General features: G+C 38.2%; 1 protein-coding gene across 4 annotated transcripts in view; it reads right to left on the bottom strand.

Moving 5' to 3' along the window:
• Raph1 (Ras association (RalGDS/AF-6) and pleckstrin homology domains 1) overlaps positions 1-27,461 on the bottom strand; it is a 79,381-nt gene that overhangs the window by 15,849 nt on the left and 36,071 nt on the right. For 3 of the 4 annotated variants that reach the window (XR_005974943.1, XM_041659502.1, XM_041659504.1), the window contains exons 5-12: positions 16,800-16,874; positions 10,832-10,909; positions 10,151-10,310; positions 9,099-9,220; positions 7,489-7,554; positions 6,129-6,272; positions 5,065-5,175; positions 2,297-2,395 (exon numbers count right to left, since the gene is read on the bottom strand). Coding sequence is in view for 3 of the 4 variants with exons in the window: in XM_041659502.1 (XP_041515436.1) it covers positions 2,297-2,395; positions 5,065-5,175; positions 6,129-6,272; positions 7,489-7,554; positions 9,099-9,220; positions 10,151-10,310; positions 10,832-10,909; positions 16,800-16,874 (855 nt within the window). In the remaining variant the exon portion in view is untranslated. The remainder of the gene's footprint in view (positions 1-2,296; positions 2,396-5,064; positions 5,176-6,128; positions 6,273-7,488; positions 7,555-9,098; positions 9,221-10,150; positions 10,311-10,831; positions 10,910-16,799; positions 16,875-27,461) is intronic. The other variant, XM_041659503.1, reaches the window with a different exon arrangement.

A 27,461-nucleotide genomic window follows, 5' to 3' on the forward strand; every position in this document is an offset into this window, starting at 1 on the left:
AAAAGAAAAACCACATTAGATGCTGAAAATTACTTTCATAAAATCCAACATCCCTTCATGATAAAGGCTCTGGAGAGAAAAGGAATACAAGGAACATACTTAAACATAATAAAGGCAATATACAATATACAGCAAGCCGATAGCCAACATCAAATTAAATGGAGAGAAACTCAAAGCAATTCCACTAAATTCAGGAACAAGACAAGGCTGTCCACTCTTTCCATGTCTATCCAATACAGTACTCAAAAGTTCTAGCTAGAGTAATTAGGCAACAAAAGGAGATCAAGGAGATCCAAATTTGAAAGGAAGAAGCCAAACTCTCACTATCTGCAGATGATATGACAGTATACATAGATGACCCCAAAAATTTACCAGGGAACATCTGATAAAAACTTCATTAATGTGGCTGGATACAAGATTAACCCACAAAAATCAGTAGCCCTCCTATACACAAATGGTAAGTGGGCTGAGAAAGAAATCAGAGAAATAATACCCTTTACAATTGCCACAAATAATATAAAAATATGCTGTGGTAACTCTAACAAAACAAGTGAAAGACCTGTATGACAAGAAGTTGAGCTCTTTGAAGAAAGAAATTGAAGAAGGTATTAGAAAACAGAAAGATCTCCCATACTCATGGATCAGTCGGATTTACATAGTAAAAATGGCAATCTTACCAAAAGCAATCTACAGATTTAATGTAATCCCCATCAAAATCCCAACAAAATTCTTTGCAGATCTTGAAAGAGCAATACTCAGCTTCATATGGAAAAAACAAAAAATCCAGGATAGCTTAAACAGTTCTGTATAATAGAGGAACTTCCAGAGGTATTACCATCCCTGAATTCAAGCTCTACTATAGAGCTAAAGAAATCAAAACAGCATGGTATTGGCATAAAAACAGACATGTGGATCAATGGAATTGAAGACCCTGGCACAAATCGGCATACTTATAAACATCTCATTTTTATACTATTATACTATAGGAAAAAGAAAGGATCTTTCAACAAATGGTGTTGGCATAACTGGATGTTTGCATGTAGAAGAATGCAAATAGATCTCTATTTACTGCCCTGCACAAATCTCAAGTCCAAGTGGATAAAAGACCTCAACATAAATCGAGTTATACTGAACCTGATAGAAGAGAAAGTGGGAAGTAGCCTCGAATGCACTGGCACAGGAGACAACTTCCAGAATGTAATACCAGTAGCATGGACATCGAGACTGACAATTAACAAATGGGGCCTCCTGAAACTGAAAAGCTTGTAAGGTAAAGGACAATGCCAATAAGACACAATGGCAGCCTACAGAATGGGAAAAGAGCGTCACCAACCCCATGTCTGATAGATCTTCCAAAATATATAAAGAACTCAAGAAACTAGACATCAATATACCAAATAATTCAACTAAAAATGGGGTAGAAATTTAAACAGAATTCTCAACAGAAGAATCTCAAATGGCTGAGGTACACTCAAAGAACTGTTCAACATCCTTAGCCACCAGAGAAATGCAAATCAAAATGGCTCTGAGATACCATCATACACCTGTCAGAATGGTTAAGATCAAAAAACACTAATGATAGTTTATGTTGAAGAGGAAGTGGAGTAAGGGGAAGACTCCTCCACTGCTGGTGGGAGTGAAAACTTATACAGTCACTTTGGAAATCAGTATGGCGGTTTCTCAAACTGGACTCAATCTACCTCAAGATTCAGCTATATCACTCTTGGACATATACCTAGGCCCTCTGCATGTGGGGGACAGTTGTGTAGCTTGGTCTTTTGTGGTCCCCATAGCAGTGGGGTCAGGACATGTCCCTTGCTCATGAGTTGGCATTTTAGAACCTATGCTGCATGCAGGGAAGCCTTGACAACCTTGATGCAGTGGGGAAAAGCTAAGTCCTGCCTCAATATGATTATGCCTTGTTGACTTCCCTGGGAGAAGGAGTGGATATGGGGGTGTAGATGGGAGGTGGGGGAGGGAACAGAAGAGAGGAAAGAGGGGAAATCGTGCTTGGTATGTAAAATAAATTTTAAAAATTTAATAAAAAAATCATAATGCATGCTCCAAAGTAGAAATAAGTCACTCTGATACCACACAAGTTATTTCCACCAATATCATTCCAGGGACATAAACATATTTTGCAACCTCCATGGAAAATAAGGCATTTAAAACATGAACTTAGGAAACTAGACACTAGCAAAATGATGAGCACGAAACAACCAGAACCATCATCAACCCAAATTACCTAATTAGCCATTTCATTATTCCAGCCTCAAATGAAAAAAAAAAACTGTACCTTTGCAATTCGAATCCCATTGACCCACTGGTGCAGAGTCCTCACATCATCACAGCAGAGGTACTTGATATACTGAGACTTCTTCTGGATCTGTGGGTGCTGCCAAAGGAAAGCAGAACCCACTAAATCTAGAGAACTGACACTTAACCCTAAGTCATGGTCTTAAGAAATGGCAAACCAGTGCAGACTTTTTCTTGTTTTTTTTTTTTTTTTTTTTTTTTTTTTTCAAGACAGGGTTTCTCTGTGTACTTCTGACTGTCCTGGAACTCGCCTGTAGACCAGGCTGGCTGCACAAACTCAGAGATCTGATGGGGGAGTTTTCTGTTTTGTGTTAATTTCATTGGTTAAATAAAGAGACTGTCTTGGCCCTGGTAGGACAGAAAATTAGGTAGGTGGAGTAGACAGATAGAATGCTGGGACAAAGAAGCCGAGTCAGGCAGTTGCCATGATTCTCCCACCTAACACAGACTCAGGTTAAGATCTTCCCTGGTAAGCCACCTCATGGGCTACACAGATTATTAGAAATGGGTTAGATCAATATGTAAGAGCTAGCCAATAAGAGGCTGGAACTAATGGGCCAGGCAGTGTTTAAAAGAATACAGTTTCCGTGTAATTATTTCGGGGCATAAGCTAGCTGGCGGCCAGGAGCCGGGCAGCAGGAACGCGGCCCGCTGCTCCTTCAACAGAGATCCGCCTGCCTCTGCCTTCCAAGTGCTGGGATTAAAGGCATGCACCACCATGCCCAGCTCGGTAATACTTCTTATTTAATCATAAAGTGGAATAAAACAGCCCATACTTATATTTTTTTAAATAAAGTATAAATCATGTTAAATTTTATGTCAAGTTGTCCACGTAAACCATCCCACTTGGGAAGTTCATAAGTATTCCCTTTTACATATCTATGAACAACTCTATCAAGATTAAGTCAGCAGAATTCTCAGTATGTAAGACTGAAAATGGAAGAGAAGTGTTTATCCAGGAAATCATGGTTTAGAAGGAGACGGTCCTTCCCTGGGAGTCAACACCTACACCAGGCACGTAAGGAATATATATGGCACCCTTAGGACAGAAGTCCATGGCCACACCTGACTGGTGGAACAATATTTTGTAGGCTTCTTTCTTTACAAACTGCAGCGTGTACTCTTTGGTGGGATAAGAGGATAGTGTTGAAGTTTACTATTTCCCTGCAATATTTTCTTTATTAGAAATTAAAATGAGAGGAAAATAATTAAGATAAAAGAACACAACTGTCCCCAAATACCTCTTCATAGTTAAGATAGGAAAAATATCATTATGGAACCTGTAAGAAAATTCCTCTATACAGTCAGAAAACAAGAATGTTGAGGCAAGTAATATCTCAGTATTACAAACCTCATGTTGATATAATGGTCTTTGGGTTTCCCAAGGGACCTTGGACTTAACAAGCCACTGGCTGAAGTTACCCCTATCAACTTCTTAAGAATTACTGGCTAGTGTATGGTGACACACATTTGCAACCTCAGTAATCTGAAGGCCAAGGCAGAGGAGCCCAGGTTTGAAGCTAGATTGGGCTACACAGGAAGGCTGTCTCAAAAAGATGAAGAAAAAAAAAAAACTAAGACAAATTAAAAAGCAAAAACAAACTAAGCTTCAATGATGCATTCATGTTGTCTAAGAAAGTTTATTTAGTACAGGACTGTTATTATATTACATCCATTTTTACCAAAGAAATCAGAATCCCACCCCAAATTCTAAACAAATGGTACTCCTTAAACCCAACTAAGGCTTCTCACAGAAAAAGAGTATGATACAAACATGCAGACCTAAGTAGTACTGAGAGTCCTGAAGATGGAGCCACTGAGTATTACTTAATTCTCTCAGTAACTTTTCTTGAATCTTTGTAGGCTGCTGTGGGAATTCCTTTAGTCAATACCTTTAAGGTCACATGATAAAGATATAACCCTAACCTCACGTGGTATATATATATATATATATATATATATATATATATATATATATATATATATATGTGTGTGTGTGTGTGTAGATGTAAAAGCATGCACGGCCCTTTTTGGCTATTGGGTTTGGTCCCAGTTTCACACCCACGCAGAGGACGGCTGAGCACCTTTTTTTTTTTTTTGTGAGTCTACCCCTAAATAATAAATAAACCTCCATTCTGGGCTAATGTAAGACTATTTTACTATAAGCTGCAACAGTAGGCTATCTTTATAAATGTTAATTTATATCGCTGAAAATACTAAAAAGTGCCCACTCTCCTTTAGTGTATGGCCACAGTTAGGGTGAGAAACTTAAAGCCTGACTGATAGAGAAGAACACTCCCTAATAAAAGCATAGATAACAGACTAGGATGGCTATAATTTGGGGGGAAGGTATAGACAGACCTGGTTATTCCTTAACCAGATGAAAACAGGAGAATTTTGAACTTGGGAATAGTGCCCTCTTCAGGTTTTACTAATAAAGTTGAGGAAAACCACAAAAAATAAATGTCTGATGGTAAAACTCTTTTTCCACGACAGGGTCTGGTTCCAATCCTGATGATCCTGAGTGCTGGGATCACTGGTATGAGCTACTAGGTCACACTCTACTTTTACCTTGTTCTCCCTGGTGCTAGGATGGAGCAAGAAAAAAAAAAAAAACCCAAAACCTTAATACTTAACTGCTGAGCAACGCCTCGTCCTCTTATCTTTTTACAAAGACACAGAACCTACTTGAAGATCCAAATGTCAAGTAACCTCTACCTAATGCTGATCACAATTGCTGAGCTGTACCTTTAACGCCAGACAACAGTCTGTGGGTGCTTTGTACTTGCTCCGATAGTCCTGCCCATAGTACACATTAACATGATCCAGCTGAAGAAAGCACACCAGTTCCCGAGATACCTTAAAAACAAAACAAAAAACCAAAGATCAATTTAATAATGCAAATAAGCAAGTATCATACCAGGTAAGAGTTTTCAGTTGGGAATCAAACCTTTATTTGGTAGAAAGTAAGAACATAAGATTTTTCTTCGTTTACAATATAGCCAAAAAGGCAGAGTACTTGCTTGAAATATGTAATTCCTAATGAATATTGATTTAGAGATGTTGGTACTTTAAACATGCTATACACAGTATCCACATCACATAACAGCCATAGTTAACAGGTACAGGTAATAGCAGCACTCTTAGGAAAGAATAAGAATCTATCAAGTAGCTGAATGGCTATAATGCCAGCTTCAAATACAGAGATTCTCAACTGGGAATCACCTCAGCAGGCAGAGGTGATGCTTACACTCATAGTTTTTAGGACTAGGATGATATTGTAAATGCTTAAATTAGCTTTGAACCCAAATAAGCACAACTGGTAGCGTATACCTCAGCAAAACCACATTACTCAAGATTGAAGCTAACGTAATCCTAGAAAGCCATTCTCCCTAGATCAAATGCACACAACTCTAGCAAGACCTTCCCTACACCTCCCAAATAATAAAACTATGTTTAGCTGAAATGGTGATGCATACCTGTAACCCCAGCACCTAGGAAGTGGAAGGGGGGAGTCAAGAGGACCAAGAGGTCAGTGTCATCCTAATCTCCATAGTGATTCTGAGGCCAGCCTGAGCTACATGAAGAAGATCTTCCCATTACAATAACAAATCCCAACAGGGGAAAGATAGTAGAGAATTGAGATAAACCCAAATAAAGGGCAGAGAAATGAACAGTTTTTAGCTTTCTCTTCTTTACAACAGATAACTACACAAAATTATCTTCTGTGTGTCTTACACAGGTACAATGGTATTGTTACTATGGAGACATTGCAGCTAGCACAATGTGTAGGAAGCACAGAAGTGACAAACCTTTGCTTTTCCTTTAGGGACATAGTAGATGCCAGATGCTCGCAAGAGAAAGTAACGCTTCTTCCAGGACTTCTTGCCATCGTCTTTTAACCAAAGGACTCCTTCAATTTCTGGGACAGTTACAGAACTTCCACAAAAACATTCCTTTAAAAAAGAAAATCATTTGGAAAGATTTATGATCTTTATATTTTCAGAAAATGAATTTGCTACTCCTGTGAAATGCGTAACACTAAGTAAAACAAAACAGTTTTGTATTAAAACCACACCAGTTTTCTGAAAGAACTTTCTATTCTAAACACAGTAGGAAAGTACTTTAGAATTACTGTGGCAATCTAAAGTGTTTATTAATAAATATGTGTCATGGGGCTGAGAAATAGCTCAGTGGGTAGAGTGTTTGCTGGCAAGCATGAATACCTCAGTTTGAATCCCACCACCTATATAAGAAGCTGAATATGGCTGCACGTGCTTGCTGGGTAGCCAACTTAGTTCAGAGGGGCTAAGGTAGAGTGAGAGAAGATACCTGGCATTCTCCTCTAGACAGGGGTGTGTAATCCTGAATGCCCATGTACATACTCAACACATACACCATAGCACACAAGATGTCTGACTCCACAGTGCTGAGATTAAAGGTGTGTGCCACCACTGCCCAGTGGGAAATATTCTTAATTATAGTCATGACAGAGGCAGGTGGATCTTTGTGAGTTTGAGGCCAGCCTGGTCTACAGAGTAGGTTCCAAGATAGCCAGGGCTATGCAGAGAAATACTGCCTCAAAAAACAAAAACCAACCAAACAAAAAAGAATATTTTCCTATGAACTCAATTGAGTTGCATATAATACTACTGAGTCCCACTTCTTTTTCTTTGTGTGTTTGTGATGTGTGGTGATATGGAAGTCTGGAGGCTAAAGGCTGATGCCAGGTGTCTTCTTCAGTTGCCTTTCACCTTAGTTTCTGAGACATGGTCCCTCACTAAGCTCAGAGGATAGGCTGGCTGGCTAGTGCATGCCAGGAATCCACTGTGATTACAAATGCACAGTCCTCTGCCTGGCTTTTACTTAGGGGCTGGGGCTACCAACTCAGCTCTTCGTGCTAACTAAGAAAATACTACTGACAGTGCTATTTGACCCTCTGGAAAAGCTGATGTAACCAGCATAGGCATATTTTAATTCCTCCTATGTGGAAACCCTTAAAAGGTCATTACTCCTTTTAATCTACTAGAATATTGCTTGGCAAAAAGTAGTTTGTAAGAGGTTTGTTAGGGACTCAACAGGTACACACAGTTAAAACACTGACAGACCTGACTTCAAAGATGCTTAAAGTTTCAATTTTAAAATGAGCAAGAAAGGGAGAATGAGCCACACCTCTAACAGCACTTCTTTGTTTCTGTCTGCCATCTCAACTGTTTCCTTTTTCCCAAGAAGGTAATTCTAAAAAAAGAAAAAGAAAGGGAGGGAGGGAGGGAAAGAAATGAAAATTAAACTCATTCCACTATTCCCTTGGGAGTAAACACATACATCATTTGCTCTAGAAAAGTAGCCACTCCAAGTTTAGTTCTGCCAGTACGTAGGGAAGGGAAGTATTTCATGAAGCTCCTTCCATGTAAGAATCATCATTAAAATGTTCCTCATCTTGCCCAAAACACATTCTATGAAGTATTTCATAGACTGTTTCTTCCACATTCTGAGGTGACAATATATGCAACAGCAAGTATTTCGGGATATTTAACTAGTTATATAAAACACCCAAAAGCATTATAAAGTAGAATATGAGATATGCTAAACCAGCATAGTTCTATTCTGGATCTAGCATGCTGTTCCAGATGATGATTAATATTCTGGCTTTTTAAGAGGAAGCCTCAAATTCTGCTATGACTATAACAGTTTTGCTTTTTAATTAAAATCTGAATTGTAATTATGAGTATAACTATTCTTTCAGTCTTCTACAAAAAGATCTCCTGACATTCCTGAACATATACTCTTCATTAACCACTGTTGAGGGAGCTGCGGGCCTCTTCCCACAGCCCGGCTCCCGGCCGCCTGGCTAGCTTATGCCCCGAAATAACAACACACAAACTGTATTCATATAAACACTGCTTGGCCCATTTCTATTAATATGTGTAGCACCCCAAGGTGCGCTTACCGGGAAGATTCTAGCCTACGTCCATCCTGGGTCGGAGCTTCATCGCGTCTGCCCCAGAGAGGAGAGCTATCGAGTCTGAGCTCACTTCCTCTTCCTCCCAGCATTCTGTTCTGCTTACTCCACCCACCTATGTTCTAACCTATGAGGCCAAGCAGTTTCTTTATTGATTAACCAATGACCTTCCCACATCAAACCACCATAATTAAGTCTAGGGTAAACGGACCACCTTTAACACTACTGCTGCTGACCAACCACAGTCCAGTCTGCAGGTAAAAACCTTTAACACTACTGCTCTTTTTTCACCACCGCTTTGTATCACAGAGTTCTTGCTTTTCTTGACCGACCCGGGAGGAGTGGGGCAGGGGAGAAGGGAAGGTAAAAAAGGATGAGAATAAAGTCTGTCTGGAAATGGTAAATGAAGCACATTACTCCATCTGCTAATTTAAAACAGGCACAGGTGTTGTGAATGCTAACCCAAACATTACACTGTCATAATAAAGATGACAAAAAAGGCTATTATGTAACCCATCAAAGAAATTAAAGTAATTAGCTAGGTAAAAACCTCTGGCCTGCTTTGGGGAAATGAGAACCTCAAATGTTAATGAACTTCTGGGCTCAACAATCTCCGGATTTACAGAGGAGAAACCTAGTAATACCCTGCAATTATTTATATTTCTATCAAAGTTTACCCCATGTGGGACCCAACACCTGGCTCCCAGTTACTTTTCAGTCATGACTGTTCCCATGGGGGTTTGCAGTTACAATGCCCAATCACGTGGCTTTCAGTCTTTTAACTCTACCGACTCCGCATTTACAAGTTAGTCAGTCTTACCTGTGGGTTTTTAAAAAGTGCATATTTTTCTATACGTTCCATAAATATAAGCTTGTTTTGGCTATCTCTTGTCCAATTAAGAAGATTTTCAACTAAGTTTTCATGGTCTTCAAATATTCTCTCTGTTACAAAATTAAATAACAGTTTTTTGTTAGTATTCATCAGACTTACATGAAAGGCAAGATAAGTCATAGCAGAATTATGGAAAGCTTAAAGGCTGATGATGGCACTGTCTTCAACTGCTCTCCACCTTACATTTCCAAACAGTCCCTCCTGAACATGGAGCTCACTAGTTCAGTTCCGCCATCCTTCTTTCTCTATCTCCCCAGGACTGAACACATGTTTCTGTGTGGATTTTTTTTTTAAACGTGGATTCGGGTGGTGCTGTGTGTGTCAGACTAAAGTCTGTGTACACACACACACACACACACACACACACGAAACAATACTGAACATGTGTGAGAAGTGCTCTTTCTAATTTGCTAATGTGCTTTGTTTCCCTTAGAGTTGATGACTCCTGCATAAAAACACCAGTAATTGTAACAGTACTGGGGCCGGAGAGAGGGCTCAGCACTAACAGCTTCTGCTGTTCTTGCAGAGGATCCAGGTTCAGTTCTCAGCACCAGCGTTAGGCAGCTCACAACCACCTTTAACTCCATTGCCACAGGATCTGACACCCTCTTCTGGCTTCCCCATGCACAAGATGCACACACACACACTCAGACACATAAAATAAGTGAAGGAAAAGTAACAGTTTTTAGTAAATGTATTTGTGTAGCTCTTATTTAAAAGAAAAAGCATTTTGTTATTATTAAGAAACTTTCCCTTAATCATTTTAAAATACAAAGTGAACTGGAATTCATCTTTTAGTCAAAGAACTCTCCAGCTAAAAACTCACCAGGAAAAACATTAAAAAGCCAAACTTTAAAAAGATAAAGTGCCTGATAATTTTATAGAAAAAAAATCAAAAATGTCTCAAAATGCTTCTATCAACATGAAGATTAAGGATTACAAAGACGCTAAGAAGCAATTAAAGCAGCAGGGTTACTAACCCATTTGTAACTCAGAAATGGTCTCTACCAGCGACCAGTCTAAACTGTAGCCACAGTGAGATTTGTCCATCAGGTTATCCAGCACTTGTCTCACGGTTTGTCTCTCATCCACCATCATGGTTTTAGAACTGTCATCAGACATGTGGACCCTGATCACCAGCTGCAACAGGGAAAAAGGCAATTAAATGGTAACCTTAAAAGACGGTATTTCAGAAAAGTATTTTCCAGCATTAAATAGCATTCTGAGTCAAGTCTTTAAAAATGAATTAAGACATATGACTATGTTGACTTTATTATTAAAGGTAAAATCTGAATATCAAGAAACCTGCCTACAGGTTTTTAATTTTAAGCCTTTAAAATATACAATTATTGTGCAAATCTTACTGATTTGTGTTTGTTTTAAAAGTAGTGTGCAGCCTTTATTTAACATCTGAGGGATAATGTGGTCAGATGTGCCACCAGCAGTGGCCTAAGTTAGGCCCTTCAGACCTGCGCAGAGACAAAGGCTGTCATAAAACATCTTCACAGACCCTCATGTGACAGATAACAGAACACATTTTCACCTTTCCATAAACTAGAGGAACAGTATATATAAACAGTAGAATTATTCATGAAGCAAGACAAAACAGGAAAAAAATCGTAAATATTTCAAACCTAGCGAAGAGCCACACCACACATCACCTTTTTCACTTGAGCCTCTTTAATTTTTTCCAGGGCAACTCTAATCTTCTCAGCTTTCAGTTTTGCCGCTTGTTCCTCCTGCAAACACACAGCATTTCAGACAAACTGCTGCCGAGAGGGTAAAGACACCAGGCTTCATTAAAGGGGCTAGTACTGAATTTCATTCAGAACATATCGTTGACGTTTTATTTTTAAAACGGCCCTGTTCACAAAATGAAGTAGACATATTGTAACGAGGGAGCACGGGTACGAGAGTAAGATTAGATTTCATATTCTAGAAAAAAAAAATCCATGATGAAGTAAATTAAGTTCCATTCTGTCAACTAAGTTCAAGTACTAGGTTTGGGGAAATACGATATATATGCCGCTGCCTTCCTATCTGTTACACTCAGACACCTCTGAATTCAGACCCCTCCAGAGTTTAGGCAGGATTTTTACAGTTTTGTCTTGTTACACTGAAAGATTTAGATCACTGTAAAAGTATATACAGCAAAACCAATCTACTTATTTACAATAATATAAAACCCTTAACAAATAAAAAACATAGGTATTAATATGAATTCTTGATAATATGCTAATACAAACAAGAGGCTGCTTTATATTTTAAGTTTTACTGATTTGGAAAATCATGCCAATTATGTCAGTAAATTCTAATATTTTAACCCATCAATAAGATCTTTTTAAATGTTAAATATAACTTTACAAATAACCCAACTGTAAGTAATTCTACTCTAGAAAACCTATTATGAAATAGTAAAAATTTTAAGGAACTAAAAAATAAAGCATTGTCCATTTTTCTAATAGCATAAAGTATTCTACACTAGTTAGTACTTACAGGTAACTTCCAGCAATAGGATACAATAAACAATATAGTTATAATTTCCAATTTAAAAAGCCCACATAAGTAAACTTGTTTATAAAGAATTATTTTCTATCTCTAAGCTTTTGATTACGGTTACAAAACATCAAATATCAATATAACTGTCATCTTCTATAATCCTTTTATATGTCTTTCTTTAAAAAAACAAAAACAAAAGGAAAACCTAATTTTATCAGTCAAACTTCATCCTCTCTGGATTGTGCCCAAATCCCTCAATCCATAAAAATCATAAAAAGCTAATACTTCTAGGGTAGGAAAACTGAAAAACCAAAAAAGCTAAATCCATTTACTGACTATTTTTCTCTATCCACCAAAATTTTGATGGCTTTCTTCTCTTTCCATTTTCTACTCAGATGCCTCTCCTTACACGCTTAAATTACTGCTGGGGGTGGGGGGGTGGGTGGGGGAGCGCTCATGCACAGAAACTGGATCCCTTTCAATGGGAGCCACTAAATCAACAGACTGACTAAGGTCTGGGAGTACTATCTGTAAACCCAACAGTCAAAAAACAAAGAACTTTATTTTAATAATGAAGAGGATTAATACTATTTAGTTCTTGTATTATTATAGATACATGCCTTTGACTGAAAGATTAATTTACTAGTCTTCTCCTTTATGCAAATAAATAGCATTATAAAACATGTAGATTACATTTTAATATAAGACTTTTTTTTCTTTTGAAAAACAGGTTTAAGAAACTTAAACTAGTGTTATTAAACCTGTTTCCAGAATGGAAATGTTTCTAGAACTAAGAAACAAAATCATTATTAAGTAAACCACCAAATATGCAATTTTGATGAATACATAAAAGTTCTATAATGAATTTGAAATACTTTAAACAATTATAAAACTGATGTCATAAAAAAAATCATTAGAAAGCATTCACCATTGCTTCATTGCTGTATTGGAATGAAAGACCACTAGAGACTAAGAATATTAACCAATGTATTCATTTATAAATTTCATTTATGTCTCTGAAAAGTAAATTTGAAATTTATTGTGAAGAAACTGAATTGGAATCAATGCTTTGTATATTTGAAATACCAAAGTGAATTTCTAAAAATAAAATATTTAAAAATAAACTTGCAGTTATATTATGTTTGGCCTCCATGTATGTGTGTGTGGTGTGTGTAATGTAGTCTATGCGTATACTGCCTGTACAGACCAGAAGAGGACACTGGATTCCCTGGAACTGGAATTACAGATGGTTGTGGGCCACCATGTGGGCTGGGAATAGAACCTGGGTCTCAAGAAAACAGCAATTCTTAACCACTGAGTCATCTCTCCAGAAAAGACATTGAAAAGAGGGCCAATAGTCCTTCTTGTCATTTGGGAAGTGAAAGTTAATTTAAAAAAAATAATATACATTTACTACCATGCCTCAAATCTAAACACCAAGTGCTAATGAGGATGTGGAGCATAAAATGCATTCACTATCAGTGAGAACCCAAAGTGGGTCAGCTGCTTTGGAAGACAGCTTGGCTGATGCTCACAAAATTAGATGTCCTCACACGGGCCAGTGATCATATTTCTAAATATTCACTCAGATCAGCTGCAAGCTTTTATCTACAGAAAATCTTCACATGTTTATGTATGCTTTATTCATAATTACCTGTACTTGGAAGCAACAAAGATGCCCTCTAACAAGGGAATGAATAAATTATGGTGCATTCTGACAATGAAATATTATTCAGCACTAGAAAGAAATGAGCTATCAAGCAACAAGAGGGCAGGGAGGGACTGTAAACACATATTAATAAATAGAAGAACCCAACCTGTAAAAGTGACATACTATATAATTAATTATAACTGTACTGTTCTCTGTTCAGCTGTTGTCAGGTTAAAATGGAAATGAGGTTATTAGCCAGACTATAGGGGCCTTGCAGGGCAGTAAGACTACTGCTTGTCATATTACAATAGATGATTTATGTCAGCATGTCAGAACCCAAAATTGCTCTAAGATGTCTAAAAAAGAATAAGCAAAATTAAACACTGAACTTCATCAGTCTCGCTACAATAACCGTATCTGCATGCCTCCAGTTTATTTTAGTGTACTACTGTTTGTCACACTCCATGACAAGTGCGGCTTAATTAAACTCAGAGATTAGTTCCTGTTCCACACACTGGAGTGTTGAACAATAAGAGAACTGGATAACTAATTCACGTTTATTTATCCAATCACACTTCTCACATATCAATAAGGATACTGCAAAACAGGTAAAGCTTTCCAAAAAAAAAAAAAAAACCAAATTCACCCTTTCTTTTAGCTACAGAAACTGGTCAATATAATTTCCTTTTAAAAATTGTTTTCGGGGCCTTGCATATAAAAAGCAAGTAACTATCACTGGGTTATATCTCTGGTCCTTATAAATTGGTCTATGTAAATAATATCACATTTAAGAGCTAGCTGTTTTAATTTCAGAAAAACGCGAGTTTTAGTTTATTCTTTCTGAAGCAGAGAAAACAATGGTTACTGCTAGCATAGTTTTCTTACACCTTGACAGACTCTGGAGGTTGGGTACTGGAGTACTAGGCTTTATGGTAGAAAGCCAGATTATTCCATAGATTGATGTGTTAGAAGTATACATACTTGGGGCTGAAAGTAAAGATCAATGGAGGGTATATAAAAGGTTCAGGATTCAATACCCAGCACCATAAAAAGAAGGTCACATAGTTCACAAGAGCCGGGTGCTCTGACAGAGGGCACTGACAATAGTCAGAGTAAGGTGCATCTGAGCTCCATGGTCTGGGTTGCTTAGGATTATACACCACCTCTTCCACGGCACTATTCCAAGCCCCTTCTTAAGTGTTTGGATTCTACACGACTGAATCACATTCTTGCTCAAATTTCTTACCCTACAAGCAGGGTACTATGCCTGCGTATGCAGTGGTATATCTGGTTAGCAACTGTAGGTAGAAACCTTTCATATTTTAGTCTGTATGGCTGTTTCCTTGCCAGATGGGGATATGAAGTTGGGAAGAACTTGCTTACTGCCCATATTTTCCAGGACCAGAGACATGGGCACATAAAAGGTACTCACTCAACACTAGTTGAATGGATGACTACTTTCCCCCAGTAGCTCCCCACTGCATTTATAGAAATATTAAGGTCCTAGCAGGCCTTGATCATCTCGTTCTTGTTTGTGCTTTTCAACACAAAGCAAAACACTTGTAACTCCACTTTATTATGGTCTTTTCAACAATACAGACTGTAGCTTCTCAGGTATGACAAACCCTTGTTTTCTCAGCCTTCCTATACGGATCATGCCTTTCTCTTCATCTGTTAGGCTTTAGCTTCAATTTCATCCTCTAAAAGGGGATTTTTCTGGCCTCACCATCAGTGAAATATTCTGTTTATCTTCTCCTCAGGATTCTCTACTCCTTGTTTCCTTCATAGCACTTAATATAATTTAGGTATTTTTGCGTGTTTGCATATAGACATATGTGTGTATATATTTATATTAATGTTCTCTCTCTCTCAATTCAGGATCTCCTATAGTCCCAGGCTGACCTCAAATTTATTGTATAGCTGAGGACAACCCTGAACTCTTGATGCACTTGCCTTTATCTTCCAAGTGCTAAGATTACAGGAGTGCACCATAAGGCCTGGAAACTTTATACTTTATCTTCATAATAGACCTTAAGAGTAAGGACTATGTCCATTTTATAGTGTGGTATACTAACTAGTACTTCATAGTACAAAGGTCAATAAAGAGGAATAGGCAAGAGAAGTGGTAAAATGTTAAACTCAATCTGGGAATAGTCTAAGAAAAAATAGAAACAAAGCTGGAGACAATTGTAATGGTGGGAGAAGTGCTGAGGGATTGTTATAGTGGAGGCAATGGGAATGGAACAGATGGGTAAAGTTTGAGAATTACAGCACGCTCATTTTGGATTTGAGATACTAAGTGAGAAGTATAGGGACAGGTGATCAGAATGCTCACTCTGTATCACCACAAGAGTGGTGGTAAGTTGTGGGGCTCCAGAGAGAAGATGGATGATTTTCTGCAGGATTTAAATGTTAGTAAGTAAGACGCTGATATCCAGGAAGCCCTAACAGCTATCAACTATCTGGAAATGACATAGAGACAGCGCACAGGGCAAGATCTAGCACTCTCTTCTAAAACAGATCCTAGTCAAGCCATGAGGGTAGACACGGGTTAGAAAGTACATGGACAAAACCTGCTTAGATTTCTTCACTGCTCTGATTCTGGATTTGTTTTTCGAAAGGAAGTTTGGGGGAAAGAAATGGTCTCACTAATTATTCTGTCAAAAAGCCTTTTTCTTTGAGCTGCTTCTTAGAGGAATTTTGACTTTAGTCAGTTACCTTCTCTCCAAGTTTATGCTATGAATTAATGAAAGGGAAAAAACTCTCAGATATAATAACATATATAGTAGCTTCTACACTGTTTGTTCTTCAGAAACTAGAAGTCTGGTAGTCTTGAACTTACTATTGTACTATTTAAATAAGATAATGATAAAGAAAACTCATTCAGCTCCTTGATTACTGTTACCTAGTTAATAATGAGAATTAATCAAAGATTTTAAGTTGTAAAATAGGATCCCAGTAAAATCCAACGAACTGAATCAAACTGAGGGTAGAGAATTGAGAAATTCAAATTGTGATCTTCTCTTCCGGTAAGACTAGGTTAATATAAATCAAAATTCTATCTATGTAAGTAAATGTTGTAATTAAACCAGAGGTAATAATGTAAGTAAGAACTGTTAAAGCTTGCAAAAGAAACTCATAGCATAAAACAATTAATAGCAAAAGTTAAATTAAAGCAATTTTTTCAGGCTTTGAAATACAATAGAAAATTAAACTAGAGGAAGTACAACATATTTGAAAAAATACTAGGCATCTGTAGAAGTTAGAAACAAGTGGAAATTACTGAACATATTTTTGGCTCTGATTATTAACAGTCATTAGGTTAGGAAGACAATAACTTTTAGCAAGAGAGAAAGCAACCTGTACTAAAGACAGTGGTGCTACTAATAAGAGATACGAGAATGCAATCCCAACAAGAGATTGTATTCTGTCTACAAGGCAGGGAATAATTACATGCACATGGGAAACAGTGACATCACCTTGGTCAGCAAATGAGAAGGTTTTCCTGCAATGTTTCTCAGAAGAAGGGAGGTTTCCCTGTCCAGATAGGAGTGCTTAAGCAGAAAGAGAGAGAAAAAAACGAAAAAGGCAATAAGAGAAGTCAGTGGAGGCTTTATGTGTCTTAAAATAAAACAGAGCAAGTCTTGACTCTATAATTAATCACATATCTATTTTTGTAAACTAAGTGAAATATGTCCATTAAGAAAAAAGTTATTTTAAAAAAACTAAACCATCACTGTCAACAACAGAAAGGAGAAAGAGGTGCCCACGGATGTGCTTCAGGTGAAGGGCTGATTTCTGGCTCTGTGTAACACATGCAAAGATCCCAGAGCCAGTCTTGTTTACAAGCAGTGGTCAAGAGTGCTGTGCACAAAGCACAAATAAAACCATGCCAAAGGCTGACGTCTATAGCTCTTCCTATTAATAATCCGCAAAAGATTTGCAGAGATTTAAACAGTATACTGTGTTTAGAACACAAATATTTAAAAAGCTGGCAACCATTTCTCATCACTTCAATGATAGCCACACCAAGAGGAAAAACACCCCCATGTATTTTGCCTGCTATTTTGTTTACACTGAAACTTTATTAACCCATTCATTACAAGACAGTGTTACACAGTGAAGGACTTTCATAGAAAATGAACACTGAATTTCCCTTGAGCTGATTTAAACTATATTTATACCTTCTTAGTAACTTAAAAAAAGATTAATTTTATTTATTTATTTATTTTATTTTGGTAATTTTAAAGACAAGGTTTCTCAGTAGCTATGGAGCCTGTCCTGGAACTCGCTCTGTAGACTAGGCTGGCCTCGAACTCACAGAGATCCACCTGCCTCTGCCTGCCAATTGCTAGGATTAAAGGTGTGTGCGACCACTGCCTGGCTTCATTTTATTTTTAATTATGTGTCTGTGTGTGCACATGAGTACAGGTGCCCATGAGGGCCAGATTTGTTGGATACCCTGGGGCTGGAGTTGCAGGCAGGTGTGAGCAACCTGCTGTAGGTACTGGGCAACAACTCAGGCTCTGGAAGAGCAGTACACCCCTCCTAACAACTGATCCATCCCGTGATAAATAACACATTATAATGCAAGCATATGTAACTATATTTATCCTTAAACTGAGACTGTTTAGTATGCATATCATTGGACTTGCCTGTCCCTTAATAAATGTGAATTAGTATTTAATGCCATGTAATTACTTTCCCTACTGAAAGGAGGTATTGTACCAAAAAATGTTTTTATAAATCTAATTGTATTTAAATTATTCTGTCAAGTAATTTGGAAATAAAGTCCAATGAATAGGTACAAGACCTGTAGACACTTTCCCAAGTCTATATAGATGATATAGCATATTACCTAAAGATGCTAACTTAAACTTAGCTCAGATCTATACTACATTGAGTCTGTTACATAATACTTGCTTGTACTGCTAAACTCCGTTTTAGTTCAAGATGAATCTATAAAAATGACCCCTTTCATCCATTCCTCCAAAACAACAAAAGAAAGAAACCACTAGTGTGTGCTAAAGGGGATTCCTCATGATCACCACTAAAAAGTTCAAACATTAAGAACAGAGAATTATTCCTAGGCCCTCATTTACAATATATGCCACAGTCTTGCCAAAGATAAAGACTAGTTATCTCATCCATAAAATAGTAGGTAGGGAGAAGTTTCTGTGAGCCACCATGTGGTTGCTCGGAACTGAACTCAGGACCTCTGGAAAAGCAGCCAGTGTTCTTAACCTCTGAGCCATTTCTCCAGCCCTGGGAGAAGTTTCTGAAAATTCAAATTTAGTTAAGACTACTGTTCAGACAAGACTAGAGAGAAAACAAAAGAATAAAGTCTAAAAAGCAAAATTTTTAAATGTCACCTGTAACGTCCACTGCTCTCATTCACTCATTGATTTCACCAGTCTAGCTAGCTAGCTTTTTCATGGAATCCTGTCTTTGTCTCCAGTGGCTGGGACCTACCACACCCATTTGGCATTTATGTGGGTTCTGGGGATCCAAACTCTAGTCCTCATATCTACGCAAGAAGTGCTTTTTATCCCCTTAGCCATCTTTCCAGCACAAGAAAGTAATTTCTGGAAAGCTTATCTCAATTTATCTTACAAAGGTTACCTTTCAAAAAAGATCCCCAAATAGTGGAATATCAATATTCATGTAACCACACTTCAAGTTTAATTTCTTTTTACAATTTTATTTCATGTACATGTATGTGTAGTAATATGGGGCGGCAGGGCTGCGTCCCCCACACCCGGCCGCCCACATGGCTAGCTTATGCTCCGAAATAACAACACACAAACTGTATTCTTTTAATCACTGCTTGGCCCATTCTCTTCTAGGCTAATTCTCACATATTAATTTAGCCCATTCCTAATCATCTGTGTGTAGCACCCCAAGGTGCGCTTACCGGGGAGATTCTAGCCTAGTCCATCCTGGGTCCGAGCTTCATCACGTGTGTCTGCCAGGGAGCAGGGCATGGCGTCCCTGCTGAGGCGTCTGCTCCGGAGAGCAGAGCTGTCGAGACTCTGACCTCACTTCCTCTTCCTCCCAGCATTTTGTTCTGTTTACTCCACCCACAGGGCCAAGCAGTTTCTTTATTGGCCAATGACCTTCCTCCATCATGTATGCACATATATCTTGGTGGTTCTATGGGGTGTGTGTGTGTGTGTGTGTGTGTATTGGTGTATAGCATAAAGACCAGATTACTTGCAAGAATTCAGTTTTCTTCTTCTACCATGTAAGTCCTGGGAGTCACACCCAGGTCACAGAGCTTGGTGACAGGTGCCTTTAGTCACTGAGCCATCTTGTTAGCCTTGCATTTCCAGTTTTAAAAAGTGAAATTTGCCTCATGCCATTCACAAAAGGTATGATTTGGTAAAATAAAATTCTAGACATTAATTCTAATGTAATTAGAATTACATTAGATATAAATATTTTGGCACCTGGTTTTCAGAAAATATTTTGGTTGTTGCTTAAGAAACAGATCCAGGGGACCAGATGGCTCAGCAGGTAAAAGTGCTTGCTTTATAGACACATTAACATAAACTCAAATTCCTGAAACTTAGGTAAAAGGCTAGATAGCCATTTGTAATCCCAGTACTCCTATGGCAAGATTTCCATGGACAATATAATTGCCTGGTATACACAGTAAGGCAGAGCAGTAAGGGAGATGCTACCTTAAAACATTCTGAAAGGAGAGAATCGACTCCCTAAAGCAGTTGTCCTGTGACCGCTCTACAAGTGTGGTGGAATGTGCATTTAATAATGTATTTTTTTTAAGACATGGCTATGAGATAACTCAGTGGTTAAGAGCAACGGTTGCTCTTCCAGAAGACCTAGGTTTAATTTCCAGGACCCATGTGTGGCTCACAGCTGTCTGTAACTTCAGTCCTAGGGGAACTGATGCCTTCTTTCAACCTCCACAGACACCAGGCATGCATATGGTGCACAAACATGCATGTAGACAAAAACGCCTATACATATAAAGTAATTTTTAAAAAATAAATTTAAAAAAGACATAATTTGGATCTCAGGGGGGAAAAATCAATCTAGAAATATATTATCATAATGCTTTTAGTGATTTACTATAGGTAATAAAAATTTGACTTATGAAAGTACAGTAATGTACTTTTCTAATGAGAACAATATTCTGAAAGTAAAATAATTATTTGGGTTGAAATTTTTACTAAAGAACAGGACATGGTCCACTAGAAAAGCAGAATGCTGGGGTATTTTAAGGGAGGACAGACCCAGTTCCTTCTATTTAAACTATAGGTGTATGAAACAGGGGGCACCCCATCTAGAAACCAGAAGCTGAAATCAATTCTCCTTTAACTAAATGCCTATGTTACCTGTCTCCCTGTAGTATCAGTCAGTCACATGCACTCCTTCTAACTCCTGGCTTTCAGAAGGAAGAAGGAACGAGCCTTCTCAGTGGAGAAAGATACAAAGGCAGTGAAAAAAGGTGTACGTGCAGTTAACAGTCACATGTGGCTAGTAAACAAAACATACTTTGGCCAGTGAGATGGTGCAGAGCTTGCTGCAGAAGCCTGATAACCTGAATTTGATTCCAGAATCCATGTAAAGGTGGAAGGGAAGAACCAACTTCACAAAATTGTCCTCTGCACTCCATATGCACACTGTGACAGGCATGTACATACAAACACATTAAAATAAAAACTAAAGTTCCGGTGATGGTGGTGCATACCTTTAATCCCAGCACTTGAGAGGTACAGACAGGCAGATCTCTGTGAATTCGAGGCCAGCCTGGTCTACAGAGTGAATTCCAGGACAGCCACCTAAGTAAGTAAATATAGATAGATAGATAGATAGATAGATAGATAGATAGATGATAGATAGATAGATACTAAGGCCTGTATGTTTTCTTTTATTCTCTCTCTCTCTCATCTTTCAGATTCTAATGTCAAGCCTGCTGTCAAGGCAGGCACTGTCAGTCACTTACCAGTTGCTTCCCACACTGCCTGGTCTGTACCTCTTATTAACCCTGCAATGTCTACTGACAACCACAATGAGGTGTGTTAGGTGGCATGGGAAGGAGGAGGGGAGTACCTATGCCAAAACCAGGGGCTTAGGAAAATATTCTGGAAAAAATATACAGTCTTGAAAAATGAGAAGGAGGCTAAAAAGGATGGAGTAGAAGAAATGAAAAACCAAGCACATATTTAGTGGTTCTCAGGGCACCTCAGAAAATGACGACTGTGTTTTGGCCATTGGGTTAATAGTTTAATATTGAGAAGAAAGTCCAAAGTGTCAGATATCTTAAAGCATGACACAACAACCCCTAAGAGAACACAACCCATCCCACAAGACATTTATGTCCTTCCATGGAAAATCATATAGATAAAAAACCTTGCATATCTTAATATACAAACACAAAGTAATTTGTATGATATTAATTTTCAATGAATTCTGGAATATCTTGTCTTATGAAATTGAGGAAATTCTATACTTATTATGTTTAATATCAAATATAATGAGTTTGATTAACTTTCATACATATAAATACGGTACTTTGCTTATGCTCACCTTCCCTCTTAACCATGCTGTCCCTACCTCTCCATGGATTCTTTTAAAATTTATTTTTATAAAACTGTTTGTAATCATGTGAAATCATTACTAATGAAACCCTAGCTTCAATCACAACGGGCAATGTTGGCTATACCAAGATCTGAAATTCATCTGAACAAAACTAAGAACAAAAGCTATATTAGTAAAAATATGAAACATGGGAATTTCATTGAGCTTCATTAGTATACACTGTTGAAAAATATTTCATATTAAGTGTACAATGAGAAATATATGTTTTGTAAAATAAAATATCAAAAATCATTTCTCACTAACTCATCTCATTTAATCACTATAACTACAGCAAGAAACTTATCTCAAGAGCCAGATAAGATGGGGAATGCTCAGAAAGGACCAAGAGGTGAGTGACAAGTCACCCAGCGGGACATCTCACCCCCAAGGCTTCCACAGTGGGGAAAAACCCTGGGCCGGGTCCCTCTCCCAACTGCCTCAGCTTCTATAGCCAGCCAGCAGGAGTTTCCTGCAGTTAGGCTGCCCCAATACCACCGGGCCCCTACAAATTACAAGCCCCATCCCACCACCAAACTCACTTATCCTCCTGCAACCTCAGTAGAACTCTGAAACAGGGCTTGCTGAAATACTCAAGAGGACCAAGAGGTCCCTGCAGGACACAGCATTCTCTAGGCCCTCCATAGTGGGGCAAAACCCTGGGCCCCTCCCCAACCTGCATTCTCTTCTCTAGGCATCCAGCAGGAGAGTTCCCTGCTGAGAGGACCAAGAGAGCAAACCAGGAAAGAAGACCAAGAGAGCAGGCTAATAGAGATCCCAGTGGCTCCCTGAGACAAAGACTTTGGCAGTACAGAGCAGACCAAGAACAATTCCCAAAGACACAGACAGCCACTGCAAGGATTGGACCAAGATGCAAAGACAGTGCTGGCATCAACTGAAGGAAGAGATGGGTAGGCGCCAATGCAAGAATTTATCCAACAACATCTGACTTAAAAGCACACCTAAAAGCTCTAGAACAAAAAGATGCAGACACACCCACGAGGAGTAGAAGACAGGAAATAGTCAAATTTAGCGCTAAAATCAATAAAATAAAAAGAAAACAACACAAAGAATCAATGAGAAAAAGAGCTGTTTCTTTGAGAAAATCAACAAGATAGACAAACTTTTATCTAAACTAATCAAAAGGCAGATAAAGAATATCCAAATTAACAAAAACAGAAATGAAAAGGGGGACATAACAACAGACACTAAGAAAATCCAGAGAATCATTAAGTCATACTACAAAAACCTATATTCCACAAAACTGGAAAACATAAAAGAAATGGACAATTTTCTGGATAGATACCATATACCAAAATTAAATCAAGACACGGTGAACAATTTCAATAGACCTATAAACTGTAAGGAAATAGAAGCTGTCATCAAAAGTCTTCCAACCAAAAAAAATGCCCAGGACCAGATGATTTTAGTGTAGAATTCTACCAGAACTTCCAAGAAGAGCTAATACCTATACTCCTCAAAGTGTTCCACATAATAGAAAGAGAAGGAACATTGCCAAAATCTTTTTATGAGGTTACAGTTACCCTGATACCGACACCGCCCAAAGACTCAACCAAGAAAGAGAATCACAGACCAGTGTTTCCTACAGATTGTTTTGACATCTGATATTCCTACTAAACGGTAGTGAGACTCATATTTGCTATCAAAAAAAATTGCAGAAAAATGGATGGACTTAGAATGTATATGTATGTATGTATAAAAATATAATCTCAGAAAGAAAAAAATTGCATTTTCACTCTCATATGCAGAATCCAGCCAATACCATAAGTATTTAGGTAAACAAATACACATGTGGGTACAGTGTAACATGAAGAAAGAACACAAAAAGCAAAATTTTAAGGTATAACGAAGGACTGAATGCAGATAAAGAGCATGAATTATTAAAGCGGATATAAAGCTAATTGCTTTTCTATTTCTGCCTGCCATAGATTTTGTTTTACTTTGTTTGGTTTTTGACGATGGGTAAGTACATAAACTATATTCAGTAATGAAATTGTAAAATTCAGAATGAAGCACTGACTTTGGGTCTGGTGAATTTTCATGTGGGATTTTTTTCTTTTTAGTTTATAAATCTTTTTAAATAATTAAGCTTATTAAATGAAAAAGAAAAAATGACATTATTATATGATCAGATGTTATCATCTGGTACTCTAATGAATCTATTTTCTTCATTGATATTTAAATAGCCCCATGACATGTTTACAGAACTCCCAGGTGCCAGCTCTGTCTGCTCTTCTGTGATGTCATAGTGGTGCTTTGCCTGCTTACTGAGGCATCTCAGAGAAATAGCATGCTGTGGAAATGAGGAAGGAAAAAAATGACAGGTAATGGAGGTGAAAGAACAGCTCTTTATTATGCAGGAAGAGAAATGGACCACTGAAATGAAATAAATAGTAATGAGACAAAACAGCAATAAAAACCTCATGCAATTATTGCAATGATTTTACCATTCATTCTTTTACATAAAAATTAGAGAATTAAGAACCAGATGATCCTAATCCTTAACAATTTAAGAATTTCATTTCTAGACAATACAGCTCTGTCAGAAACATTAAGAACTAATGTTATGCCAATGCATCTTTCCTTGCCCCCACCACTGGCAGCCCTCTATCTCCTTCCACTGTTAATCATCCCTTCAGTGCCTGTGCTATATCTCCTCATTCCTCAAGCTTCTGTCTTTCCCCTTTACCTTTCTCTTACAAAGAATATCACACCTCAGGCAGCAGTGTATTCTATACTAAATTCATTTTTTTCCACCCATCTTTTCAAGTTTTATATGAATAAATAGCCTTCCCCCCCAAGCTAAGTGTTTTTCAATCTGACGCATTCCTCCTTCAGGATTTAACCACATCAACCCACTAGGGTAAGAAAGGGACAGCAAAATGTTCAACTATCCTGGCTAACCTTCCTCTCGCCTCTAAATTTTCTGTACTGACAAATTTCCTGAATCCACACGAGGCAGTTTTTCCACTTCCTAGTCATTCATCAGTTCCTTAATTCTCTGCAGTCTTTCCCCTCAACCTTGCATGTATGATGCTGTGTTTGTATGTGTTTATGTAAATTACAGGTTGGTTTGGGAAGTCCTTCTGTATATGTGTTGCTTTTATTGGTTAATATAGAAACTGCTTTCAGCTAATGGCTTAACAGAGTAAAGCCAGGCTGAAAGAGATATACAGAGAGTAGGCGGGATCAGTGAGATGCCATGTAGCTGCTGCTAGAGACAGACATGCTGGAACCTTGCCAGTAAGCCACATTCATGTGGCAATACACAGATTAATAAAAATGGGTTACTTTAGGATATAAGAGCAAGCTAGAAATATGCTTAAGCTATTGGCCAAACAGTATTGCAAATAATATGGTTTCTGTGTGATTATTTCAAGTCTGAGCAGCCAGGAACGAATGAGTAGACTCTGCCAACAACAGGTTGGTGTCTGATGTCTTCCTCAATAATTCTCTACCCTACTTGCTGAGACACGGTCTCTTACTAATCTTGGAGCTCACTGATTTGGCAAGACTGGCTGGCTACCAAGCCCCTAGAATCCACCTAACCACTGCCCTCAGCACTGGGGTTACAAACCTGCATCATCATGCCCAGTTCCTACATGGATACTAGGGATCTAAACTCAGCTTCTCATGCTTGTCCAGCAAGCACTTAACTCACTTAGCTATCTCTTCAGTCCCCAATAATGACAATTTATCCTCTCCATTCCAGTGTAGTATCTAGGCACTGAGTATCTAAGGAATATTTACATAACTATTTATGAAATGGATAATTAATTCTGCTTTGCCTTTATATCATATGATTGGTCAGATAAAGACTTTTCATTTTTCGATGTATTCCCATTAAACATGTTTTTAGCACTGTTTCACTTACCAGATAAATAAGGTCTGTCAATTCTATATGGTCAATATAGTTCTTAGGAAACAGAAACAGTAGTACCCACGACAAACAGAAAAGGGTCATGACAAATGCAGCCAACTCTCAAATAGTTTATGGGGAAAGTACACATAAAATGAGTAATGAGGTAAGCACTCCAGACACAGCAGGACGGATGCACATCTAAACTCAGAGACTGTGGCAGCATGAACAATGTGCACAGGTTCAAGTCAGTCCCAGCACTAAGATGGGGAAGTGGACATTGGGCCCCAACTCTAAAGAAGCCATTTCTTTTGGCAAAGGAAAAATCAGTATTCTCCATTAGCATCTCACAGGGTATATTAACCATACCTCAGGGAAGACACCATGCCCAGAGTGGCTGGTCAACACAAAATGAACTCAAGGGTATTTCTGTAGACTTTCTAACTCATTTTGCTTTGTTTGAACATTTTGGCTTTATGAGTTTTTTGCTCTTGTGAATTTGTTTGTAGTGTGTCTATTTCTTGTTTTTTTTTAATTGTTTTATTTTTGTTTAAGAGAGAGAGGGAAAGAACATAAAGTTGGGTGGGTAAGGAGATAAGGAGGATTTGTGGGAGGGAAAAACATGATCAAAATATATTGTATAAAAAAATTTTAAGTAGGTTTAAAAAATTGGGAGTTGTCAATGTAGAAGGATGTGATCAAAACAGTTAGTCTGAAGACTCCACTATGGGGCACCCCACAGACAAGAGGCTACAGTGAGGAAGAGGGCTACGGAGGAATTTCTACTCTTTCCAAAGCCCAGTAAATACAGAGCTTTTAAAAAAAATGACAAACTTACAAGCAGACAAGGACAATTTCAGGAAGGTACAAAGTATGTGGTTGTGTTGAACACAGAGCTGGCTGCAGAGAAGAGCAGACCAGCACCGAGCTCTGTCCTCAGAAGCAGTAGTAGTGCCTGTGTTCTTCACTTGTCCATCAGACTCACACTCAGATGGATATTCACTCACAGGGCCCAAAAGACTAGACCACAGTTTGAGATGAGGTTCACTCAGTTCTGCAACCTCTGGAATGTTATCTGCAGAGGGAGTTCATGCTGTTCACAAGAGACCTTTCTGGGCCTAGTAAATGATAGCTGGTTGTACGGGAAAAAGAACACACTGGTAAGAACAGACATTCCACAGGAACCAGTCATATCTTACAGGAATGAATACAAGTACTACTGCCTCTCAGAGACATGTTCTTTCTTACTCATTACAGAAGTTATACCACATGAGGAAGTCAGGGTCTAGGCCCTACCATGTTCTTCAAGGCACTCTTCCTGTACTCTATGTACTAACTAATCTGGGGCAATTTAAAAGTAAATAATAATACCTGGTGACTTTCCTGAACAACGATTTTCTCTCTGGTGCTGCAGTCTGAAGGCAGAATCTCGTAGGTGTTAGCTAAACAATGCACCACTGAGCTACGTCTCTGGCCTTACCTAGAGGACGTCTAGAACTAACCTTACATTCTGTTTTGTTTCAAACAGCATCTCACTCTACAGTCAGGCTGAAGAACTCCATTATCCTCCTACAGTAGCCATCTATAATTAAACTTAACTTAGTGTGAAAAAGAGATCAGGAAAAGGAAAAGCCAAGGTCATTTTTCCTGAAAACAGAGT

The sequence above is a fragment of the Microtus oregoni genome, unplaced genomic scaffold, assembly GCF_018167655.1.
Source record: "Microtus oregoni isolate MIOR12 unplaced genomic scaffold, Mior012 000010F_ref0000083, whole genome shotgun sequence".
In the NCBI taxonomy this organism is placed as follows: domain Eukaryota; kingdom Metazoa; phylum Chordata; class Mammalia; order Rodentia; family Cricetidae; genus Microtus; species Microtus oregoni.